The sequence below is a fragment of the Rousettus aegyptiacus genome, unplaced genomic scaffold (assembly GCF_014176215.1).
Source record: "Rousettus aegyptiacus isolate mRouAeg1 unplaced genomic scaffold, mRouAeg1.p scaffold_m13_p_13, whole genome shotgun sequence".
Lineage (NCBI taxonomy): Eukaryota > Metazoa > Chordata > Mammalia > Chiroptera > Pteropodidae > Rousettus > Rousettus aegyptiacus.
In genome coordinates, this window is record NW_023416288.1 from 62,922,299 (window position 1) to 62,941,400 (window position 19,102).

General features: G+C 51.1%; 2 protein-coding genes across 5 annotated transcripts in view; one reads left to right on the forward strand and one right to left on the reverse strand.

Annotated features, from left to right (window-relative positions):
* Positions 1 to 2,388, forward strand: part of TNPO3 (transportin 3) — a 68,280-nt gene extending 65,892 nt beyond the window's left edge. For both annotated transcript variants that reach the window (XM_016148669.2, XM_016148670.2), the window contains one exon: positions 1,500 to 2,388. The gene's annotated coding sequence lies outside the window, so the exon portion shown is untranslated. The remainder of the gene's footprint in view (positions 1 to 1,499) is intronic.
* IRF5 (interferon regulatory factor 5) lies at positions 125 to 17,670 on the reverse strand. 3 transcript variants are annotated; one of them, XM_016148675.2, is made up of 9 exons: positions 17,614 to 17,670; positions 12,441 to 12,638; positions 10,491 to 10,680; positions 10,053 to 10,120; positions 9,537 to 9,570; positions 9,108 to 9,365; positions 8,456 to 8,848; positions 8,253 to 8,371; positions 125 to 7,933 (listed from the first exon to the last, which is right to left on the reverse strand). In XM_016148675.2, exons 2-9 carry the CDS (start codon positions 12,633 to 12,635, stop codon positions 7,706 to 7,708), a joined length of 1,485 nt encoding a protein of 494 aa, XP_016004161.2. In that variant the 5' UTR covers positions 12,636 to 12,638; positions 17,614 to 17,670; the 3' UTR covers positions 125 to 7,705. The 3 variants fall into 3 exon arrangements, with proteins under 3 accessions (XP_016004161.2, XP_016004162.2, XP_016004160.2); XM_016148676.2 differs by lacking the exon at positions 17,614 to 17,670 and adding an exon at positions 17,206 to 17,327; XM_016148674.2 differs by lacking the exon at positions 17,614 to 17,670 and having other exon boundaries at positions 12,441 to 17,324.
* Between the last annotated feature and the right edge of the window lie 1,432 nt (positions 17,671 to 19,102).

Consider the following 19,102-nt stretch of genomic DNA (forward strand, 5'->3'; position numbering starts at 1 on the left):
CTTGGGTTGGGGGCGGGCATACGTTTTAATGCCCATCATGGGACTAGTACTATAGCTAGAGTCAGGGAAGGACCTAACAATTTAACCCTGCTGTACAGTTGGGAGATGCAGGGCCTTGATTTTCTTGAGCCATGGCAGCCAGGTAATTGTCAGCTTCTTTTGGATGCCCTTTTCACTTGTATAAGAAAGTTACTGCAATATCTCAAAAAAGAAAGAAAAAAAAAATTCTCCTTTCTTTACCTTACAGACACTTCTAGGGTGGTGAGTGTGTATGGTTAACAAACAAGTATTTTTTTTTAACAGTGCTGATCTAAAGTTGACCGTGGTACATGGCACAACTCACCTAAAACTGACCTTTCAGATTTAATGAGCAAAGATGTTTATTCCTATCACTTTTACAGTTTGAACACTGAAATGCCAGGTTTTGACTCAGGCAGGAGGTATAGGAAAGGAGCTGACATCTCTGTCTAGCTCCTAATCATCATTTTTCTCCATATGCTTCCTATCTCCTGATTTCGGAAGCAAAACAAGCTGAGCTAAGGAAAGAAAGGACTGAGTAGAGGGACTTGGGTATCAGTTTCTTGACTGAGAGAACAAAGGCAGCTTTCCTCTAATCCCACCTTTTGACGTTTTGAGCAGAATTTTTTCTGTCAGGAGGCAGTTCTTGATGCATGTATAGGACTCTGGTGATCTCTGTGATTAAAGGCATTAGTAGGTGAAGGTGTGTTCAGCAGTGCCTCACTACACCAGAAATTATTTCTATGCTTTGATTCTTTAATGAATAGTGATAGCCTTTTGGATCCTCAGGTTTCACAGTGTCTATAAAAGGTAACGTTGATGCACATCAGGTGAACAGTGAATGTTAATAGCAAATATTCTTGGAGCCCTTACTGTATATCAGATACTACTCTAAGCAATGTATGTGTTTTAACTAAAATAACCCTCACCCAGTTCCCTGGGTTAGTTACTGTTATTATTTCCATTTTACGAATGAGGAAATTGAGCTTCTAAGATTTGCTTGATGTCACAGTCAGTAACTGATAGAGCCACAATTCATATGTAGACATTCTGGTGCCAGAGTCCTCATTTTTAACCACTCTGTTTAGCACTTTACAGTAGTACTCTTTCCAGAGAGTCTAAATCATGGGTTTTTAAACTTTTGTTTGTGAAACCCTAATATTTAAATTAACCGAAGTGGAGATTTTTTGGTTGGTTTAGAGTGGGTAGCCTGGACCTACTGGCTCACCTTTTACCCCCACATATCATTCTAAATTTTCACAAGACCCTCAGGATTGGAAAAGCACTGCAGATAGTATTTCATTAAAGCAGTAGCTCCCTTCACATCACAAGTAAAACTTGAACGTCTTCTTTTTGCCGACTTCTAATGGCAGAGACCAGAATAAGGTACGTGAGCAAGTACAGGAACTTCTGCCTTGACTTTATAAAATGCTTACTAACACCAGGACCACAGGTATTGACTGTCTTCTCTCTTTTGTCAGGAATGTCTTTTTTAATTAGAAGACAGGAAGAAAACAAAAACCAGACTGTGTCCCACAATCAGAAACCTCCATTGTGGCAGAGGGGCCTTCACCGCCACCAGGGCGCCCACCAGACAGGGAGAGACTCCAGCCTTCCGAGGCTATCCCGAGGAGTTCCTGTTTGGGGGTGTGAGAGAAATTCAGCACGGTTTTTAAAAAGATGGCTGCGGGCCTGTCCAGCGTGGTGGGAGGGGAGCTGGTTTCCTGGTGAGCTTATTTCTAAAAGGAAAAAATAATTTTAAGGAAATAAAAAAGGAAAACTAAACTTAAACCAGAACTGAAACATTCGCTTGGTAGCAAATGACACACACACACACACACACATACACATATCCACGCACACGCATGCTGACACGTGTGTGTGCACACAGAAAAAGTACAGCCTTTCTGTGAAACAAGAAAAACAGTTGCTTAGGGAAAATGGGAATTCAGATGAGACAAATAGCTGCAATGGAAGATAAGGGTCAGGATCACCTTACGGTTCTTTCTTGTTTTGCCCGCTCTCTCATCCTCCCTTCTTTCCTGTTTCCCCTCCTCTTTTAACAAAGCGAATAGAAATTTCCTCCGTCCTCCCCAGGCACTTGTTACCACCTTTAGAGCTGTTCGAACAGGGAGGAGTAAGTACAGAGCCTGTTCTGTTTTATATCATGGTCACATCAGTGATAGTAAGACCTGCCAGGGCCAAAATTCATGTATGTCCCACCTCTGACCGCCCTCTCCAGTCTCTGATCCACTTCCAATCCACATTGGGTTGTTGTCAGCCTTGGAGAAAAGAGCCAAAATTGGGGTGAATGGGATATAAATGTATATTTTAAGTTTTAGCTTTTTTAAGATTTTTTTTTTTTTTTTTTAGTTCACTCACGGACATGAAAGAAAAAAAAAAGAGGGTGGGAATATGGAAAAAAGTGTTTGCAAGACTAACTGTATTTTACTAAAAAATGTGGAAATTATTTGACTCTATGAGGATGAGGCGGGAAAGGGAAGCCCAAAGCCGATCTTAATGTTTTAAAGGCACTGCAGCCCTGCACAGGCACTAAACATGAGGGCACTGTTCTGTCTGGTGTTGTAGCCATCTCAAGAACAAATCAACAACAACAAAAAAAAAAAAAGAAAGAAAAAAGAAAAAAATAAATTTTTAAAATTTAATCAGTGTTGGTTTTATTTCCTTTCACTGCCTCATAGTTTCGAAATGGTACGACTGGACCACTTCAGTGAGCGGTCTCGGTCGTTATCACATAGTCCGTGTTGGGAGTTTAAAAGGCAGGCCCCTGTCCTTCACGCCACAAACACCTCACATAGCAGGGGAGCAGCTCATTCTGCATCTTTTATTCTAGTTCGCCCCAAAACTCTTCCATATTACGTTGTATCTTTTCATATAGCCTCAGTGGAAAAGAGAATGGGTCTCTTCAGCACGTTAAACAGCAATGTGGTGTATTCTTTCCACAGTGGCCACCGAGTAGATTGATGTTTACTAACCTACTGAGTATTTGGTCTTTAAAAAAAAACCTGTGCTGAAGTATAATTGACATACAGTAAGCTGCACATATTTAAGGTATGCAGTTGATAAACTTTGACAATAGGATACACCCATGAAATCATTAACAATCAAGACAGTGAACCTGTTTACTCCCAAGTTTCCTCGTGCCTCTCCCCATTCTCCTCCATGCCCAAGTAGCCACAGGTCTGCTTTGTAGATTAGTTTCCATTTTCTCGAGTTTTAAATAAATGGGATCATATAGTATGTTACAGTAATTGGACTTTGAGCTAGTAAACTTGACTGCAGAGCTGCATCTGCTGTTTGGAATTGGTGAAACTTTCCTGCTTAACATCCATGGTACTCAGAGTTTTACTCTCTAAAGAGGCATTATTGGAGGGAAAAACTTGAACGTAAAACAGTGTTTCTAGTGAGATTATCAAATTCGGGGCATCAGCACAGTACCCCAGCCATCTCTCATTTTCTAGGTAAACAAAACTTTGAAGCCTGGTCCAATCCTAGGTTCTTTTAACAGCCAGTTGACTTTGCTCTGTTTGCTTTGTTTAAGGATTTCGCTTTTATCACAGAAAGTTGTATCTGGGACTGGAAAAACATGTAGAAGACTTGACATAATTCTCCCTGGCCACTGAAAAATTGCACATGGAATGCATCATATCCCAGTTATATTAAGAATATCTCCATAGCTATAGCTTTGGAAAACAGAACTCATAGCTCATTAATGGTGTCAGGGCCTCACTACTTACTGTAAGTTACAGATCACTTCAGAATAGTTCTTATAAACTAATTTTTGGCATAACAAGAATACCCGCCTAAATTTTAAGTTAAAAGGGAACTTCGGGATCAGGTCCCCTCAGTGTTTTCCTGCATGTCTAGTGGAAGAATGAGAGTCTTGCCCCTGAGCTTACCTAAGGCATAAGTGCTCACACAACTGTCGATATTCCCTGATTTCCGCATTGGCATAGTCAGGGAATTTTAGTCATGATTATGTGGACCATAGATCACCCACTGGGGCTATACCCAGCTAGATTAATACTAAAGAAAAGTAACTTATAATTTTTATGTTCATGTTCTATGGGGATCGGTAACTCAGAATATAGGACAAATGAGACATTAGGGAACCTGAGCTTTCGAATGGCATCAGTACCTCATGAATGCAGTGTACGTGTCCGCCTCGCGTGGCCCCAGTTTAACTGAATCATTCTGCAAAGGCGAAAGCCATAATCTGTGATTATGCAGTAAGGCATGCCTGATTTTTTGAGACACGTTGTCAGCAAATGAGAAAGCTGCTTCCAAGAATGTTCCTCTTACAAAAATGAAAAAAGCCCATCAGTATCCTCTCCTACTCTATGAATAATGAAAATTTCTTTATGTCAATGAAAAGCTGAATTAGAGGAAGGAGTCTTGAATTAGAAGGGAATATTGAGTTGGATACAAGGATGAACTCTGTTGGGAGGGAGGGTTTGGAGGAAGGAAGTGAGGGGGAAATTTTCTGTTGGTTGCTAGAGGGATGTGTTTATCCCCAGGGCCACAGACATCAGTGTTCTAATGGATTCCAGCTTCAACCCTAGCAGAGGCCACCAGCACAGTCAAAGGCCAGCACCAAGCAGAATTCTAGCAGAGCTAGGGAGCAGTAAATTGCAACACACATTCTCCTGCCTTTAACCTCTGGAATGAGTTAACATCTGTCACTTATTTGGGGTGGCGTTCATCCACAACAAGCTACTGCAACACAGATATGTAGGAAATGACTGCCAGGTATGCTGTTTTTTCATTTTCATTTAAGAAGTCAAAAAGTAAGTAGAAGCCCAAAGAGGATTTTCAGCAACCACTGAGCTTCCTGCAGTATTGGAGAAGTCCGTCTACAAGTAGTCACCTACTGCAGATCTTCCTTCCAAGATTCCGTAATTCGTCTGTTCTCGGGCTCCCCGCTCCACTGTTCACCAAGGGTTTGCAAACCCAAATGCCTTTGGGGACAAGGCAGTGAACGGAGTGAAGCAGGCTGGGAGAGGGCTGTACTGAACTCGCCCATCTAAAGTTGCAGCTCATTATCGCTATTGGGGAATGTAATGGGAATGCTTCTATATTTGCCAATTCCCTGAAAGAAGCTGGAAATCAGGTGGGTGACATCTACTAATCTTAAAGTGTTGACAGCTTATTTCAATCTAAAGAAGAAATAGAGCTACACAGGCCAGTGGGGAAAAGTGCTAACCTTGGTAAATGAAAACTAAAGACAAGAGGAACTGTACATAAGCACTGTGTTCTAGTTGGTAAAGTTTCTTAAAAGGTATGGATTAACAATTCTGAAACCTCTGTGTGTGTGTGCAGTATGGAAAAGATGGGAAGAGGAGTCACCTATGGTAGAGAAACCAGACAAACACTGTCTTAGCCAAGTGATCACAAAAAAATCACGGTGGTAGTATGTGCCCTCAGTATGACGATGTAAGAATGATACTTCACCTCTGTGGTCTTCCTTACAAAAGCCATGAGAAACACAAGAGATAAACCCAAAATAGGGGACTTTCTAAGGTGTGCCCTCAAAGTCAAAAACAAGGAACGTTGAGAAATTGTCAGCCAGTGGAGGCAAAGGAGACATGACTAAATGTAATGTGATAACTTGGATGGGATCCTGGAACAGAAAAAGGATGTTAGATAAAAACTAATTAAATCTGAATAAAGATTGGAATTTAGTCAATAATAGTGTATTCATACAGTTTCATTAGTTGTGACAAATATACCATAGTAATATAAGGTTTTAGCAATTGGGGAAAAGGTATGAGGTATATAGGAACTCTCAAGTAACTTGTCTGTAACTCTGAACTATTCTAAAATTTTTTACAAATCTGCACAGGTCACTTAACCATACAAAGATGCTCAGCCTTTCTCATAATGAGAAGTGGCACGAAGATACTATTTTTCATGTCAGGTTGGCAAAAGTCCAGAAAGTTAGTATAGTTTGTTGGTGTGATTGGGGAAACAGGCACACTCAGGTTTAACAGGATTTTGCCAATATCTAGAAAAATTACATATTTTTCCTTTGGCCCAGAAATCCCATTTCTGGGGCTCCATCCCCAAAGATACACTGACAAAAATATGAAAAGATGAGTATGCACAAGCCTCTTCACTGTAGCATGATGTATAATAATTAAAGATGGAGATGAATACCTAAAACTAGGTAGTCGAAACAAAAAAGATGCATTCAATTGAGCCTCTAGAATTCAGAGTCTAGATCAAAGTACCAATTTACAGGAAATACAGAAGACAAAATACGTTAATAGCAGAGCCGCCAGCATCTAGGCAAAAGCAGAATGGAGAACAATTCGATTTCTTCCACAATTAAACTGCAATACAATTTACCTAATGTCTTAAATTTTTAAACAATAGGTGTTTTATAAAAGTTAATGTCTTCACATTAGATGTGATGATATCGTTTTGTTTTTTCAGGATGTCCCTGTCTTTTTTAGAGATACATGCTGACAATACAAAATGTTATGTGTGGGTAGGATTTGCTTCAAAATAACCTCAGGGTAGTGGTGTGGATGGTAGTTTAGATGAGAAAGACAATGAATTGACAATTGTTGAAGTTACTACATGGGGATTTCATATCATTCTCCCTACTTTCACAAACGTTTAAAATCTTCCATAATAAAAAGATAAACAAAATTATTCAAGCCAGAAAATTATATCTATGAGCCAGATTCAAACAATGAGCTACCAATTTACATTCATTGTCCTAATGTATTTAATAGCGTGCAAATGTACAGAAGGATAAAGATTGTGATATAATTGAAATACCAGCTCTTTTTCATCATTTCTTACGGGAAAATTGATTTGGACAGGATTTTATATTCTGCACACATTTAAAAGCCCATACCCTTGCTTTAGTCAGCTTCCTCGTGGAAAGCAGCCAGCCAGGTGAGTGTTTATGAAGGCCCCACTGACTCACCAGCCTGGAAGGCAGGCCCTCTCTGTGTCAATGGCACCAGAGATGAAGGGCAGGTGCTAGGAGAAAGGGCCAGCTGGCATCAGAGACGGGGTCTGGTAGAATAGCAAGCAAGCAACTGGTGCTGGAAAAAGTAAAAGAATAGCTGCATGTTTTTAACATTTATTAATCCAAAAATATATAAAACTCCACTTTCTACCCCAGGTTCTTGGACTCTCAAGAAGAGGTAGCTGCCAGCCTTAAGTATCTGATATAATACCTAAGTGCTATATCTGTCTCAGGAAGGAGAAAGATGAAGTTAGGCTCAAACTAGAGGCCCTGCGAGGGGGACCGGGCCCAGAGCACTTGGCTCTTTCTGCCAGAGGAAATGAGGGCATGCTGGGGCAATTCCCTCTGGACAGCTGGGGTCCCGGAGTCAAGACAGTTCCTTGCCTGCTCACTGGTGTTGATGGCTGAGTTATTCCAGAGCCAGGAGACCAGGGCTAGCAGAGGAGAGGCATGTCCAGAAGACACAGCTCCCATAGCAAAACTGGCTTCCAGCTTCCTTCGCCTTCTGTCTGCAGGGAGAACCTGGAATTCGGGCCTCTCTTTCCTCCTTTTTGGCCCAAATCCACCTCCGGGAGACCCAGAGACAGGACCCTGCAGCCAGTCAGGTGCCCCCTGGGGCCGTCACACCTCCACATCAATCCATGTAGCCACCCAAGAAGCCTAGTTCAGTCACTCTCTGCAACCTCATTGCATGCCAGCTGGGTGCATGGGCCAGGCCCCGCCAGCAGGAGGGGCCTGGGCCACTGGCTGCAACTGCTGCTGAGACTGCCAGATGTGATGGAGCTCCTTGAACTGTTCCACCATGTGGTCTTTGAGGTCTGGGTTTGAGATCTGTAGCCGGATACTATCAGCCGACCAAGAAAGCTCCCCTGAGAACATCTCCAGCAACAACCGAGCCGCTACGGGTACCACCTGGGGGAGCAAAGAAGATCCAGGAGAGGGAGAACCTTGTCAGGGTGGTCAAATCCAGTTGTGCGTGAGGGCATCCACCCGGGGACAGGTGGTGGGCCACATACACCAGGAAGAAGCGGCACCAGTATCTACTTCGGACAAAGGCTACTTATGTGTGGGCAGCCCTGGGCCTTGATGACCTCCAGCCACCAAGTTCACACTGCCCAGAGAGCCCTGAGTCTCCACTGTGGGGTGAGGGCTTGCCCCAGGAGTCCCCTTTACTCAAGCCAAAGCAGATTTGGGGGGTTGGGGGGGGGGGGGTTGGGAGATGGTAGTATACCTGTACAGTGATGAGCTTCTTCTCTCGGGGTTTGCGGTCAGGCCACTCCTCCCCAAAGCAGAAGAAGATTTCAAATGGTGGTGGGGTGTCGGTCTGGCCCTTCTGGAACAGGATGAGCCCTAGGGCGAGATCAAGACCCTCAGAGGCTAGACCCGTGCCCCTGATGACGGGAGCCCCGTAGGAACGCAATGTGGGGCCCTCACCGTTGAGAAAATTCTCCAGGCTGAAGAGCTTGGTCTTGACCTCTCGCTGGATGGGGTTGGGGTGTGACCCCTGAGCGAAGGCGCAGGGCCCACTCCAGAACACCTTGCACTGGCACAGGCGGATGGCATACAGATCCTGACCTTGCAACTGGAGGATGAGCCCGCGGTCCAGGACATCCAGCAGCTGGTTCGTGTAGAAGCGCTGCTTGTCACTGGGGATGTCCTCGGGGCTGGGGAAGCGCACTTGCTCCAAGCTCACAGGGCCAAAGAGCTCCACCTGCTCCTGGGTGGCCTCTAGCTGGCTGTAGAAGAGCCGGCAGCCATGTGGGTTGCTGATGGTGAGGGCACGGGGTGGCCGCCCCCGGTACTGGAACTTGATCTCCAGGTCAGTCACTGTGGGGCAGAGGGGCAGGACTCCCTGGTCTGTAAGCCCCATACCCCCCATTCTGCAGTTCGACTGACTTTCTGCCCAGTGGCTAAGTCGTCTGCTCAGCACTCCCACTTACTCCCCCCCACCCAAGGAGGGACTGGCATGGGCATCTTTGTTCTTTTCTTCACCATCATCCATCCTCTTTGCAAACCAACCCCTACCCCCCACCACCACCACCCCCTGCACTGCTTTACCCTGCCCAGCCAGCCCCTGGGTCCTTACGAGGCAGCATGTGGGGGCTGATCAGCAGGTCGGGCAGGAGTTGTTCGCTTGCAGGGGGCAGGCTGGCAGCCAGGGCCCCATGCTGCAGGCTCGGCAGGACCTCAGGGATAAGCTCCCCATAGGCGGGGGCAGGGCCCATGAGGTTGGGGTTTGGAGCAGGGGGGCCCAGCACCACAGGCGGCTGGAGCGTAGGTGGCCACTTGACATCCTCTTTGGGTAAAGAATAGGGTGCCATGGAGGGACCGGGCTGCACTGCTTCTACAGAGGGTAGGGGTGGAGAGAGCTTTAATGCAGCTTCTAGGAGCTGCCTCCCAGGCTCGCCTACTCCCTCCCCACCCATACCCTCCCATCAACCCCCTCCCAGGTACCTATGGTACCTGCAGCTTCTCCTTATACTAGACCCCCAACCGTTCCACCTCCCAGCCCCACCTGTGAGGCTCAGGCTTGGTAACATCCTCTGGAGCTGAAGGGAAGACACAGGCAAAGGAGGAGGGAAGAGGCCAGAGAGAGAGAAGGGAGGACAGGTTATTAAATTGATCTGATGCTAAAGAAAACACATGAGAACCGCAAGGCAATTCCCTGGTCCTCAGCTTAGCCGAGGCCAGACCCTGCCTCCAGCCCCAGGTCTGCCATCGCAGGCAGGTCAGTGAGCCGCTCAGTCCCTCAGTTTCCACATCTGCCCTCTGAACAGGTATAGCACCTTACTAAGCTCCAACTTATGTGAGGGTCAATCAAAGTGTGAGCACGTGTTGTACCGACAAAGCCCCCGAGGGTTCAAGTTGGTGACTTTGGTTCTATCCTCAGAATCCCGGAGAAGAAACTCAAGAGTAGAGCTGCAGGGAGAGCAGCAAGGCTCCAGAGGAAGGGGCCGCCCGGTCCTAGAGCAGCGGACAAGAGAAACGCCCCTGCCAGGCCCACGTCAGGGCAGGCAGAGCTCCCGCTCACCTCTTCCTCTTCCTCCTCCTCCTCCTCCTCTCCTGCACCACGAGTGTGGTCCTCGCTGGGCTGTGACTCTGCAGATGGAGGGAGAGAAAAAGGAAGACGGGAAAGGAGTCAGCAGAAGAGGAGCAGGAGGGCCACCGGGGCTCCACATGGCAGCTCCTGCTGTAGCTGCACAGCCATCGGGAATCAGCAGGAACCTCTCAGACCCCGTGGCGCTCAGCTCCCTAGGCCACCAAACCTGTACTGGGAGCCGAGAGCGAAGAACAAAGGCTGGCTAAGGAAGATGGACCTAAGGCCCTGGTCCATGCCGAGCCTCCTGGCCCCACGAACGGCCTATCCCCAGCCACTCCTTGGGAGCACATGCCCGACCACTGCACAATGGAGGGCACTGGGCCTCCCTGCACCGCCTCCTACGTGGCCCACACAGGGAGGCACGGATACCTGTGGGAGCAGGGCCATTGGAGCAGACCTCGTAGATCTTGTAGGGCTGAGGCGGCATGTCCCGAGGCCCGTCATAGATGAGGCGGAAGTCACGGCTCTTGTTAAGGGCACAGCGCAGGTTGGCCTTCCACTTGGCCGGATCGGCCTCGTCCACCCCCTCGGTGTACTTCCCCGTCTCCTTGGCCCAGGCCTGGGGCAGCGAGAGAAGACAGGCAACCACGGAGAACCTCGCCCCTCACCAAAGCCTAGCCCCTCCTGGCTGATGGGAGTTGCTGCTGTGCGGGGAGACCATGGCCACACTGAGTGCCCCTTTGCAAGGTGGGAGATAAGACCCCAGACCTTCCCAGCCCTCAGGGAAATCGAGGTGCTTTGAAAGGCACTGCATTCTCCACTCCTGCAAGCGTGAGTAGGTTTAATCTCTAAGGAGGAGAGTACAACATGGTGGACAAGAGTGTGGGTCTGGAGCAGGACGGGGTCTGAATCCGGACCCTGCCCCCCGCCAGCTGTGCGCCAGCGGCACATCACTTTGCCTCTCTTTGCTTTGGTCTCCCCATCATAGCACCCACCTCACAGGGCGGTCGTGAAGACTCGAGGGCCCATAAAGCTCTCAGAACTAACTGCGCCTGCATTAGGATGGGCTCCGTACACTTCAACTATTGGTATCATTATTTTGGAGGGCACTTTGGTTGCTGTCAGGATCACAAATGTTTCTGCCCTTTAACCCAGCCATTTGACTTCTAGGAATTTATCCTATAGATCTAGAAGCATCGACACAATTCTGCATATACAAGGTTATTCACTGCAGCACACCATTTGTGAAAGTAAAAGACCCCAGATAACTGAAGTGCCCATCAATGGGTGCCAGTTAAATTATGACCCATTCTAAGAATGAAATACTAGTTTAAAAAAAGAGGGCACTTTTGTTATATCTTCAAAAAATACAAGCTATGCAAGAATATGCATACATCTCTTATTCTGTGGAAAGTGGAAGAAATTTTATTTGCTCGTCTATGTACAAAAAACTCTCACAAAGGATAAACAAGTAACTGATAATACTTATTGCCTCCAGAGAGGGAGTGGCTGGCTGGGGACAGGGACAGGAAGGAGACTTTTTCCTGCAAACTAGTCTATGTTTTTTAAATTTCAAGTTGTATAACTGGGTTATCTATTCAAAAATAAGCAGATTTAAAAGAATCTTGAAAGGGTAACTGTCAAGTGCAAAACCTAAAAAACACACATCCAAAGCTTTAAAAGTAAGCGTTCTCTTTGACTCAGCAATGTTTAACTCTAGGAACTAACCCCAAAGAAAATCATTTCAGATGTACAAAGGGTAAGAGTTTAGAGGGTAAACCTGGCAATGTGGTCTTCAACACTGAAATACTAAAAGCATCCCAAACCGGGGACTGGGTGACTAAACTGTGCTAAACTCCTCCAAAGGAAATTTCGGCAGTCCCTAAAAGTGACGTGGCATATATTGGAGAGAAGATTTGGTCCCGATGTTGGGTGAAAAATGCGGGTTACAAAATAGAATACGCAGTCTGATTCTATGTTTGTATCTCGTGAATACACATGTGAAGAAGACCGAAACTATGAGCAAAAAATAATCATAGTAGTTACCTCTTAGTGTTAGGACTACAGGGGAATTCTGTTGTCTACGTTCAGCACAGGTACACCAAAGCGCACACGTACTCACGTGTAATAAGAACGAGACAAGAAGGAGGGGGAGGAGGAGTTACAGGAAGGTCTCTTGGGGACCTCTCAGTCCCCACCTTGCTCTGGGGAGCAAGCAAGAAAAGATATACCCTGTGGTTATGCCTGGGTCCCCTAAGTCCACGCACAGGACCACCTGCAGCAAGGCAACTGAGTGGCCAGTCTGAGATTTGGGAGTGGGGTCCTCTTCTAGGGAAGGGGTGCCTCAGAGGTCCAGGCAGTCCCTCATCCAAGGCTCACCTTGAAGATGGTGTTATCTCCATCCTGGCTTGGGCCGTGCCGCGTGGCATGTCGCCAGGGGATGTAGAAGAATTTCCTCTCACCATTGACCCACTGGAGCCCTGGGTACTGGCAGCTGTTCACCTGGGCCACCAGCCAGGGCTTCAGCCGCACACGGCGGGGCGGCGGGAGGGCAGCTGGGGCAGGCTGGTTCATGGTCTGCAGGAGAAAGCAGGGCAGGGCATCAGCAGATTCGCAGCTCAATGCTCCTCTGGCAGAGGAGTGTGGGGGCGCTCGGGGGGCCCAGCCAGTGGCTGTTGGGGCTTTCATTTCCTCCCAGCACCGGGGGCTGGAGTCTCTCCAGTCCCTCAGGTGCTCAAGACCAAGTCCCTTTTCCAGCCTTCAGCTTTCTTGTCACAGGGTCCCTGCACCTATGCCGTGTTTGGGGACAAAGGAAGGAGGGCATTACAGCTGAAGTGGATGCTGTGGGTGCCCCGCCCAGAGGTCCTTTACCAGGCAGGGTATCACTTCCCCAGCTGCTGTGAGGCTGGCACAGCCCAGAGCCATAGAGCTGTCCATTGCGAGACCTGCCCTCACTGCCCGACTCCAGGCTAGGCCCACCCCTCCCCACAGGGGACAGCCAGTAGCCAGTGAGTGACTGACACACAGGGACAAAAGGCCAGTCTCCTTGCTTCAGGTGGAACAAACTGGGCTCCAGAGCTTCCCGAGGGGTCAGGCTGAAGCCAGCCCCCAGCTGGGTCCACATGCTTGCTTAGCTTTCTCCCTGCTCCCCTCCCTCACTAAAGCACCCTCTAGGAAACCTGGCCCAAGACCGAGCAGACATCTGAATGGAGGGAGGGTTTCCACACCCAGTCCTCAGAGCCTCCTTTCTTCCTCAGTTTCCCCCAGAAATCAAGCTTTCCCCACCTGGACATCTTGAGGAAAATCTCATCAGTCAACTCAGTCTACTTCCTGTGTCACCAGGACAGTGGCCACCATACTTAGAGCCTATCCTTCTAAAGCCATCAAATTCCTAGACTCCGGTCCCTCCCGCTGACCATTCAGCGAATAGTAAGCACCTAATATTTGCCAGGCCCTGCGCTGAGCTGCAGCAACTACAGAGGCGAGGTCTAACGGCTGCCCACAGGGACCCGGTGCCACCTCTTCAGGCCAGTCTCTGCCTCCCTAGGCAGAGGCCAGCGGGCCACATGGAACCCATGCCTCCTTCCTCCATCTGCCAGGCCTTCTCCATACCTGACATTTCTCCTCACTGTCCTGAGGCCCCTCCTGCTCAGTTCCACCCTGGGTGGTTTCTCTCCTGCCCGTGCCCTTAACACACAAGCCCAGAATCGGAAGTGGAAAGGACTGAGCCATCACAGAGCCACCCCTCCTAAGACCAAGGGGAATTTGTCACTGGGCAAGTAAAGAACAAAGGGCTGAGCAGGATGACATACAAGGCTGCCTCCATGCCGGGCTCTGGTGGGTGAGTCGGTGGCTGGCGCGTGTGTGTGTGAGAGGGCACACTGCCCCGGGACCATGCTTCTCTCTCACATCCTTGGTACCTCCATCCCCTCAAAAGACCCTCACAAGTAAGGAGAGGGCGTGGTGGCAATGAGGGTGGCACAGGGATGGGCGGGCATGTTGCCTGGAAGGGTGGTGTGCAGACAGGTGCCGATACTTGCCCTCGTGGGGTGGGCACCCCAGCATTCACATCGCACTCTCCGTGGCACCATGGGTGGCCCTGAACTCTTTTCATTGAGATCAGTGGGTTTGGGACTCTTACTCCGCCTCGCACTGACCCTCCCCCCATCTCGTATCCCTTCCAGGTGGGCAGGCAGCCTCCTCAAGGGTAGGGCTGTCTCCTGCTCTCTCCTCCCACACACTCCCCCCACCCCAGCACCCTACCATTCACTGAACCAAAGTAGGCCTTAAGAAATACCAGCCAACTGGTACACCCCAGATGCTAGAAGCATTCTGTCCTCCAGCTGATCTCCCGCCACCAGCCCTGCTCTCTCCAGGACCCTCCTCCGGGTCAAAGGGAGTGAGACTGGACCCAGGAGGAAGGCTGCTGAGGCTCCAGTGCCTGCTAGGGTCCAAGGCCGGCAGGCCTCACAGGGAAGGAATGGCCGAAGGAAATGGGGTATCCGGCTTGGTGAAGTGAACACTCGGGGGTTGGGGAGGGGGATGAGAGCTATCCGTAATGTTTGAGGTACCACTGTATGCAAAGGGACTAGGGTTTGAGTCAAACCAGGATAGCCTGCACTGAGGAAGACGACCCAGGCTGAAGAACTTTCTAACAGCTAAAGCCATCCAACCAGGGCCGGGCTGCAGCCTGGGAGGTCCTGAAACCCCAACGGTTTCCTGGCCGGCCTGGGTTGACTGCCCTCTGTTGTTCCAGGTCCACTTTGGCCTTGGAACAATGAGCCTCAGTTTCCCCTGAAATTCTCTGCCTGGTACCTTTTTGGGTTGTGGCTGCTAAGTGCCACATCCTGCTAAGAAGTCTCCATCCTTAGAGCAGTGCCCAGCTCCAGGCCTGGCCAGGGAGGGTGGGAAAGCTCCTGCCCTGCCCCCGGGCCTCAGAAGATGGATGGCTCAGTTCCCCTTTCTTCATCAGCCTCCACCCAGCCCCAGGGGAAATGAAAGTGGCCAGACAAGACAACTCAGGAACCTGACTCACTGTGAGCTGGGGGAGGGAAGGGACATGGAGATAAATTCTCATTTGGGTCCCCCAGACCAAATTCTCAATCTCTCACCCCGTAGCCCATCCCCCAACCCCCAAGTCTGCTGGCGGTCACCATACGTTTAGTGTGTTTCATGGCATTGGGTAGCCTTCCTCCCAAAGGCCTTGGTCTTAGAACAGAGGGCCGATAGTCACCAGTAACAGGCAATTCCAGCTAAGTGAAGGTGGATGGAAGAAAGCTCTGTTGACACAGAGGGAAGGCAATCTTCCCCCAAAGACCCCGCACACGTGGTTGGGCCCGCACCTGTGCCAGGGGTGGTGCGGCTGAGAGGCCAGAAAGGCCGACTCCTGTGCCCAGGGCAAGGAGGAAATCTGGGTGAGTCCCACTGCCTGGCCGGCCCAGCACTGCTGTTCAATGCGAAGGTTTTTAGCTTATAATTCTGGCCTCATGTCAGTATGGCACAGCCCCTTCAGGCAGGCCAGCCTGGGCCAAGGCAGGGCCTGCGCAGCAAACCACAGAAAGGTGTTGCCTGAAGCCAGGTGTAGCAGGACCAGGGTCAGCATCAGCTTCCCAAGGTGGCTTCCTCCTTCCCCAAGGTGGGTTTAGATTTGATTCAGACCATCCTAGTGCCAGGAATTCCGAATTTTAATGCCTTTGTGCCCTATCCCTATTTTCCCTCCAGATGGAAACAGTTGCCCAGATTTCCAGGGGACCCCAAAAGTTATAGGGCAGCCCTGAGGAAGTGCCTCCTACATCCGGCCTCACTGCTAGAAAGGGATGTAGAAGGGCAGGGCCGGTCAGGGGTCTGCTGGACTCCTGCGGCAGAAGAGGTCTGCAATCCCAGGAGTGAAACTTCTGCAGCCTCAGATCTACCTTTGTGGATTTGAATCCTGGGAAGTGGGAAAAGTCAGCAGTGCCTGCATCGGCTTCCATGGGAAGTGGATGCTGAGGACCGGAGGGCGTCCCCATACAGGAAGCATCTAGTGGGGCAGCCAACAGCCTCTCTGGGGTCAGGGTGGTCCCACAACTCATGCCAGGGCCCTGACGTCCCAGGAGCCAGCGACTTGAGTCTGGAACACTGTGAGCACCACGGGCCCCTAGAAGAGGAAGTACTGCAGCCCCCGGTTGTGGGCAGAGCTGCAAACCCCTTGCCACCATCCGAGTTTGATTCACATCCTCTCTCTCCCCAAACCCTACACCAAGCTGAGGGAGGAGGCATGGGGGTTCCTGCACTCTCGATATCCTACATTCCGCCCCCTCCAGGTGAGTCGGTCACACCCGCAGACCAGCGAAGGCTGGGGGCAACAGCTGCCACAGGAAGAAGCCTCTCTCAGTCTCCTCCCAGGGCATTGTGGGGGAAGGCCAAAGCGCAGGGGGAAACCCCAGAGTCGGGCCTTTCAGTAAGAAAAGGTGGTTTCCAAGTGCCTCCTTAGACTTGCTGGGAGTCCCCGCGCCCCGGGCCGATAGTGCAGGGGAGGTCGAGGCCTCTGCCTCTGACCTGGCTGCTCTCTCCGGAGGGCCTCTAGCTTCCTCCATCTGCCCTACCCCGCGTCTTTGCTCCACCTGGTGACTTATAGTCCAGGCCCTGCACTGAGGACAGCCCTGCAGGTTCCGCCCGCAGCGGATTGCCCGCGGAGCCACCCCGGGACGCTGGTTCGGGGTCTGCCTCTCGGACAGCTGCTCTGGCGGGTGACACCTCCGCCCACGGTGGTGGCGAGGCCAGGAAAGTTCCCCCCTCCCCGCCCCGGGTCCGGGGCACCCGCTCCCGCCCTTGGGGGTCCTGGAGATCACCGCGCGGGGTCGGGCGCGCGTATTCGCCGTTTCTCACTGCACATCGCGGCCACACTGGCCTCTTTCCCTCCATTCTGAGATTCTTAATTGTTTCGGTTTTAAGTTCGAGAGAAAGACGAAGAGAAACTAGTCCAAGAAGTATCAGGCCCCGTGGTTCCTCCTCTGCTAGGAGGGTCGGAGCCTTCTTTTGTGGGCCACAAGTCAAAAAACCGCGCCTCTACCTGACGCCGTCTTCCCACGCACCCTCTGCCCGAATTCCTGCCATTGGCCTTGAGATCCGGGGAGGACGAACTCTTTAAACCTCATCCTCTTACCCGAAAAGGTGAGGGGTGCCCGGGGGAGCGCACAGAAAGGAGAAATCGGGGTTCTCTCCATGATCCAGGACGCTCCAGCCGGGCGCCCAGGCGCTCCCCATCCTCGCCAGCGCGAGCCGGAGGGAGGGAGCCGCAGAGCCGGCGCCGCCGCCGGGCCTCGGGGCTCCCGCGGCGCCTGCGGATCAAAGGCTGCTGGTGCGGGGCAGCCTGCGGTGATCGGGACGGGAGAGACGCCCCGGAGGCGGCCACGCCGTCGGGGCGCGCCCTGCGTTCAGCGCCCACCCGAGCTCCGGCTCCAGGCGGGCGGGACGCCGACCCCTCCCGCGCGCCCGTCCCACTCCGGTCCCCGCCCGCCGCCGGCAGGCGCCCCGCGGGCGCGCGGAGGCGCGCGGGGTGGTCGGGACCTACCTGTCCGCGGCGCGCCCGCGCGGCTGCGCCCAGGAGCACCGGCTGCGCGGCGGGGCCGACTGCGCCGTCCGCGAGCGGCGCCTGCCACCCGCCAGCCCGGCACTTCCGCGTCCCGCCCCCGCCCCTCCGCGGAGGCCGCCGAGCTCCGCGCGCGGGGTGCGCCCCGCCCCGCCCCACGGGGCCGCCCGGTGCCCCGCACTGACCCGGGGACCGCGGGCCCGGGCGCGGCTTCAGGCCAGACTGGGGCCCCTGCAGCGCATGGCCTCCGGGGGGACGCCAGGCAGAGCAGGCGCCTGGCCGACGGCCGAGGACCTGCAACATGGTCATGCGACACCCCCAGCCCCCCACTCTGCTTCGGGGCTCAGGCGGGCCCGGGAATTTCCCCAGCCCGCCCCCTCCGGGAGCTCAAATCCGTGCAGACCCAAGCCATCAACCGAGCCTCGGACGGGCGCGCGCGGTGGGGCGACAGATAAGCTCCGAGGGTCGCCCCGGCCCCCAAGCGCTGGCGCCCGGGCCCCGACGCCGCGTCCTGGACGAGCCTGCAGATAGGGATCCTCGGGCTACTCTGCCCCTTGCTAACTCTCAACCCCCACACCTGCCTGCCGCAGCTCCCCTCCCTGGTCGCCGGCAAGGCCTCTCGCTCAGCGCCACACTCGCCGGTCCCGCCTCACTCACCGCTACCTTGACCGTCTGCTGTCCCCGATGTTCTAACGTTCTTAAGTGGGCCTAGCTCGCGGGCCTCGACCCTCACACGCCCTGTGCCTCCTCGTGGAACATTCTATGTTTCAAGTTTTGTTTCAGCATCGCCTTCCTTGGAAAGCTTCTCCTCCTGGGTCAGTTTCCCGAGCTCCCAAGTCCGTCCTCGCTGGTTTCACTTATGGTTTTAATGTCTGATTCCCACTGGATTCAACTTACTCAGGGACCATTCCTATTTTCATTGATTGCTATAGTAATTTTCAATAAAAATATTTTTTAATGAAGAACATTTCCAAATTAACTGATTGAAGTTGAGATAACGACTAACATATATATATAAGTTCTAGAAAGTACGATTTGCCCTTTAGAGCCCGTGTTTATGACAAATACTTTGACCTTCCCTTAACCTCTCCCTCCCTCTAGGAAAATCTGGCTTGGTCTTTACCCTTGGATCTGGAACATCACTCATTGCCAGTTGCCTTTTTACTTCTGCCTCTCTCCCCCTCTTCCTCACTCCTTGTAGCTCTAATATATGCTGAGTATTTCACCATTTCATATTTTTAAAATGTGAAGTGTCAGTGGGGAGAAGGTAGATAGGTAGATTGTTTTGTATTCCTTTCTTTAAAAATAAAACTGCTATTTAATTAAAGATGGGAACCTTTTTCATTGGAGGCTGTTAATGCTTAATAGAAAATATGATTTGCTGGACTAGAAAATATAGCTAGAACGATAGTCAAGAAGAACCTTCTTTTATTGTCAAATACCCCCCACATGGTCTGAGGGATCGGGAGAC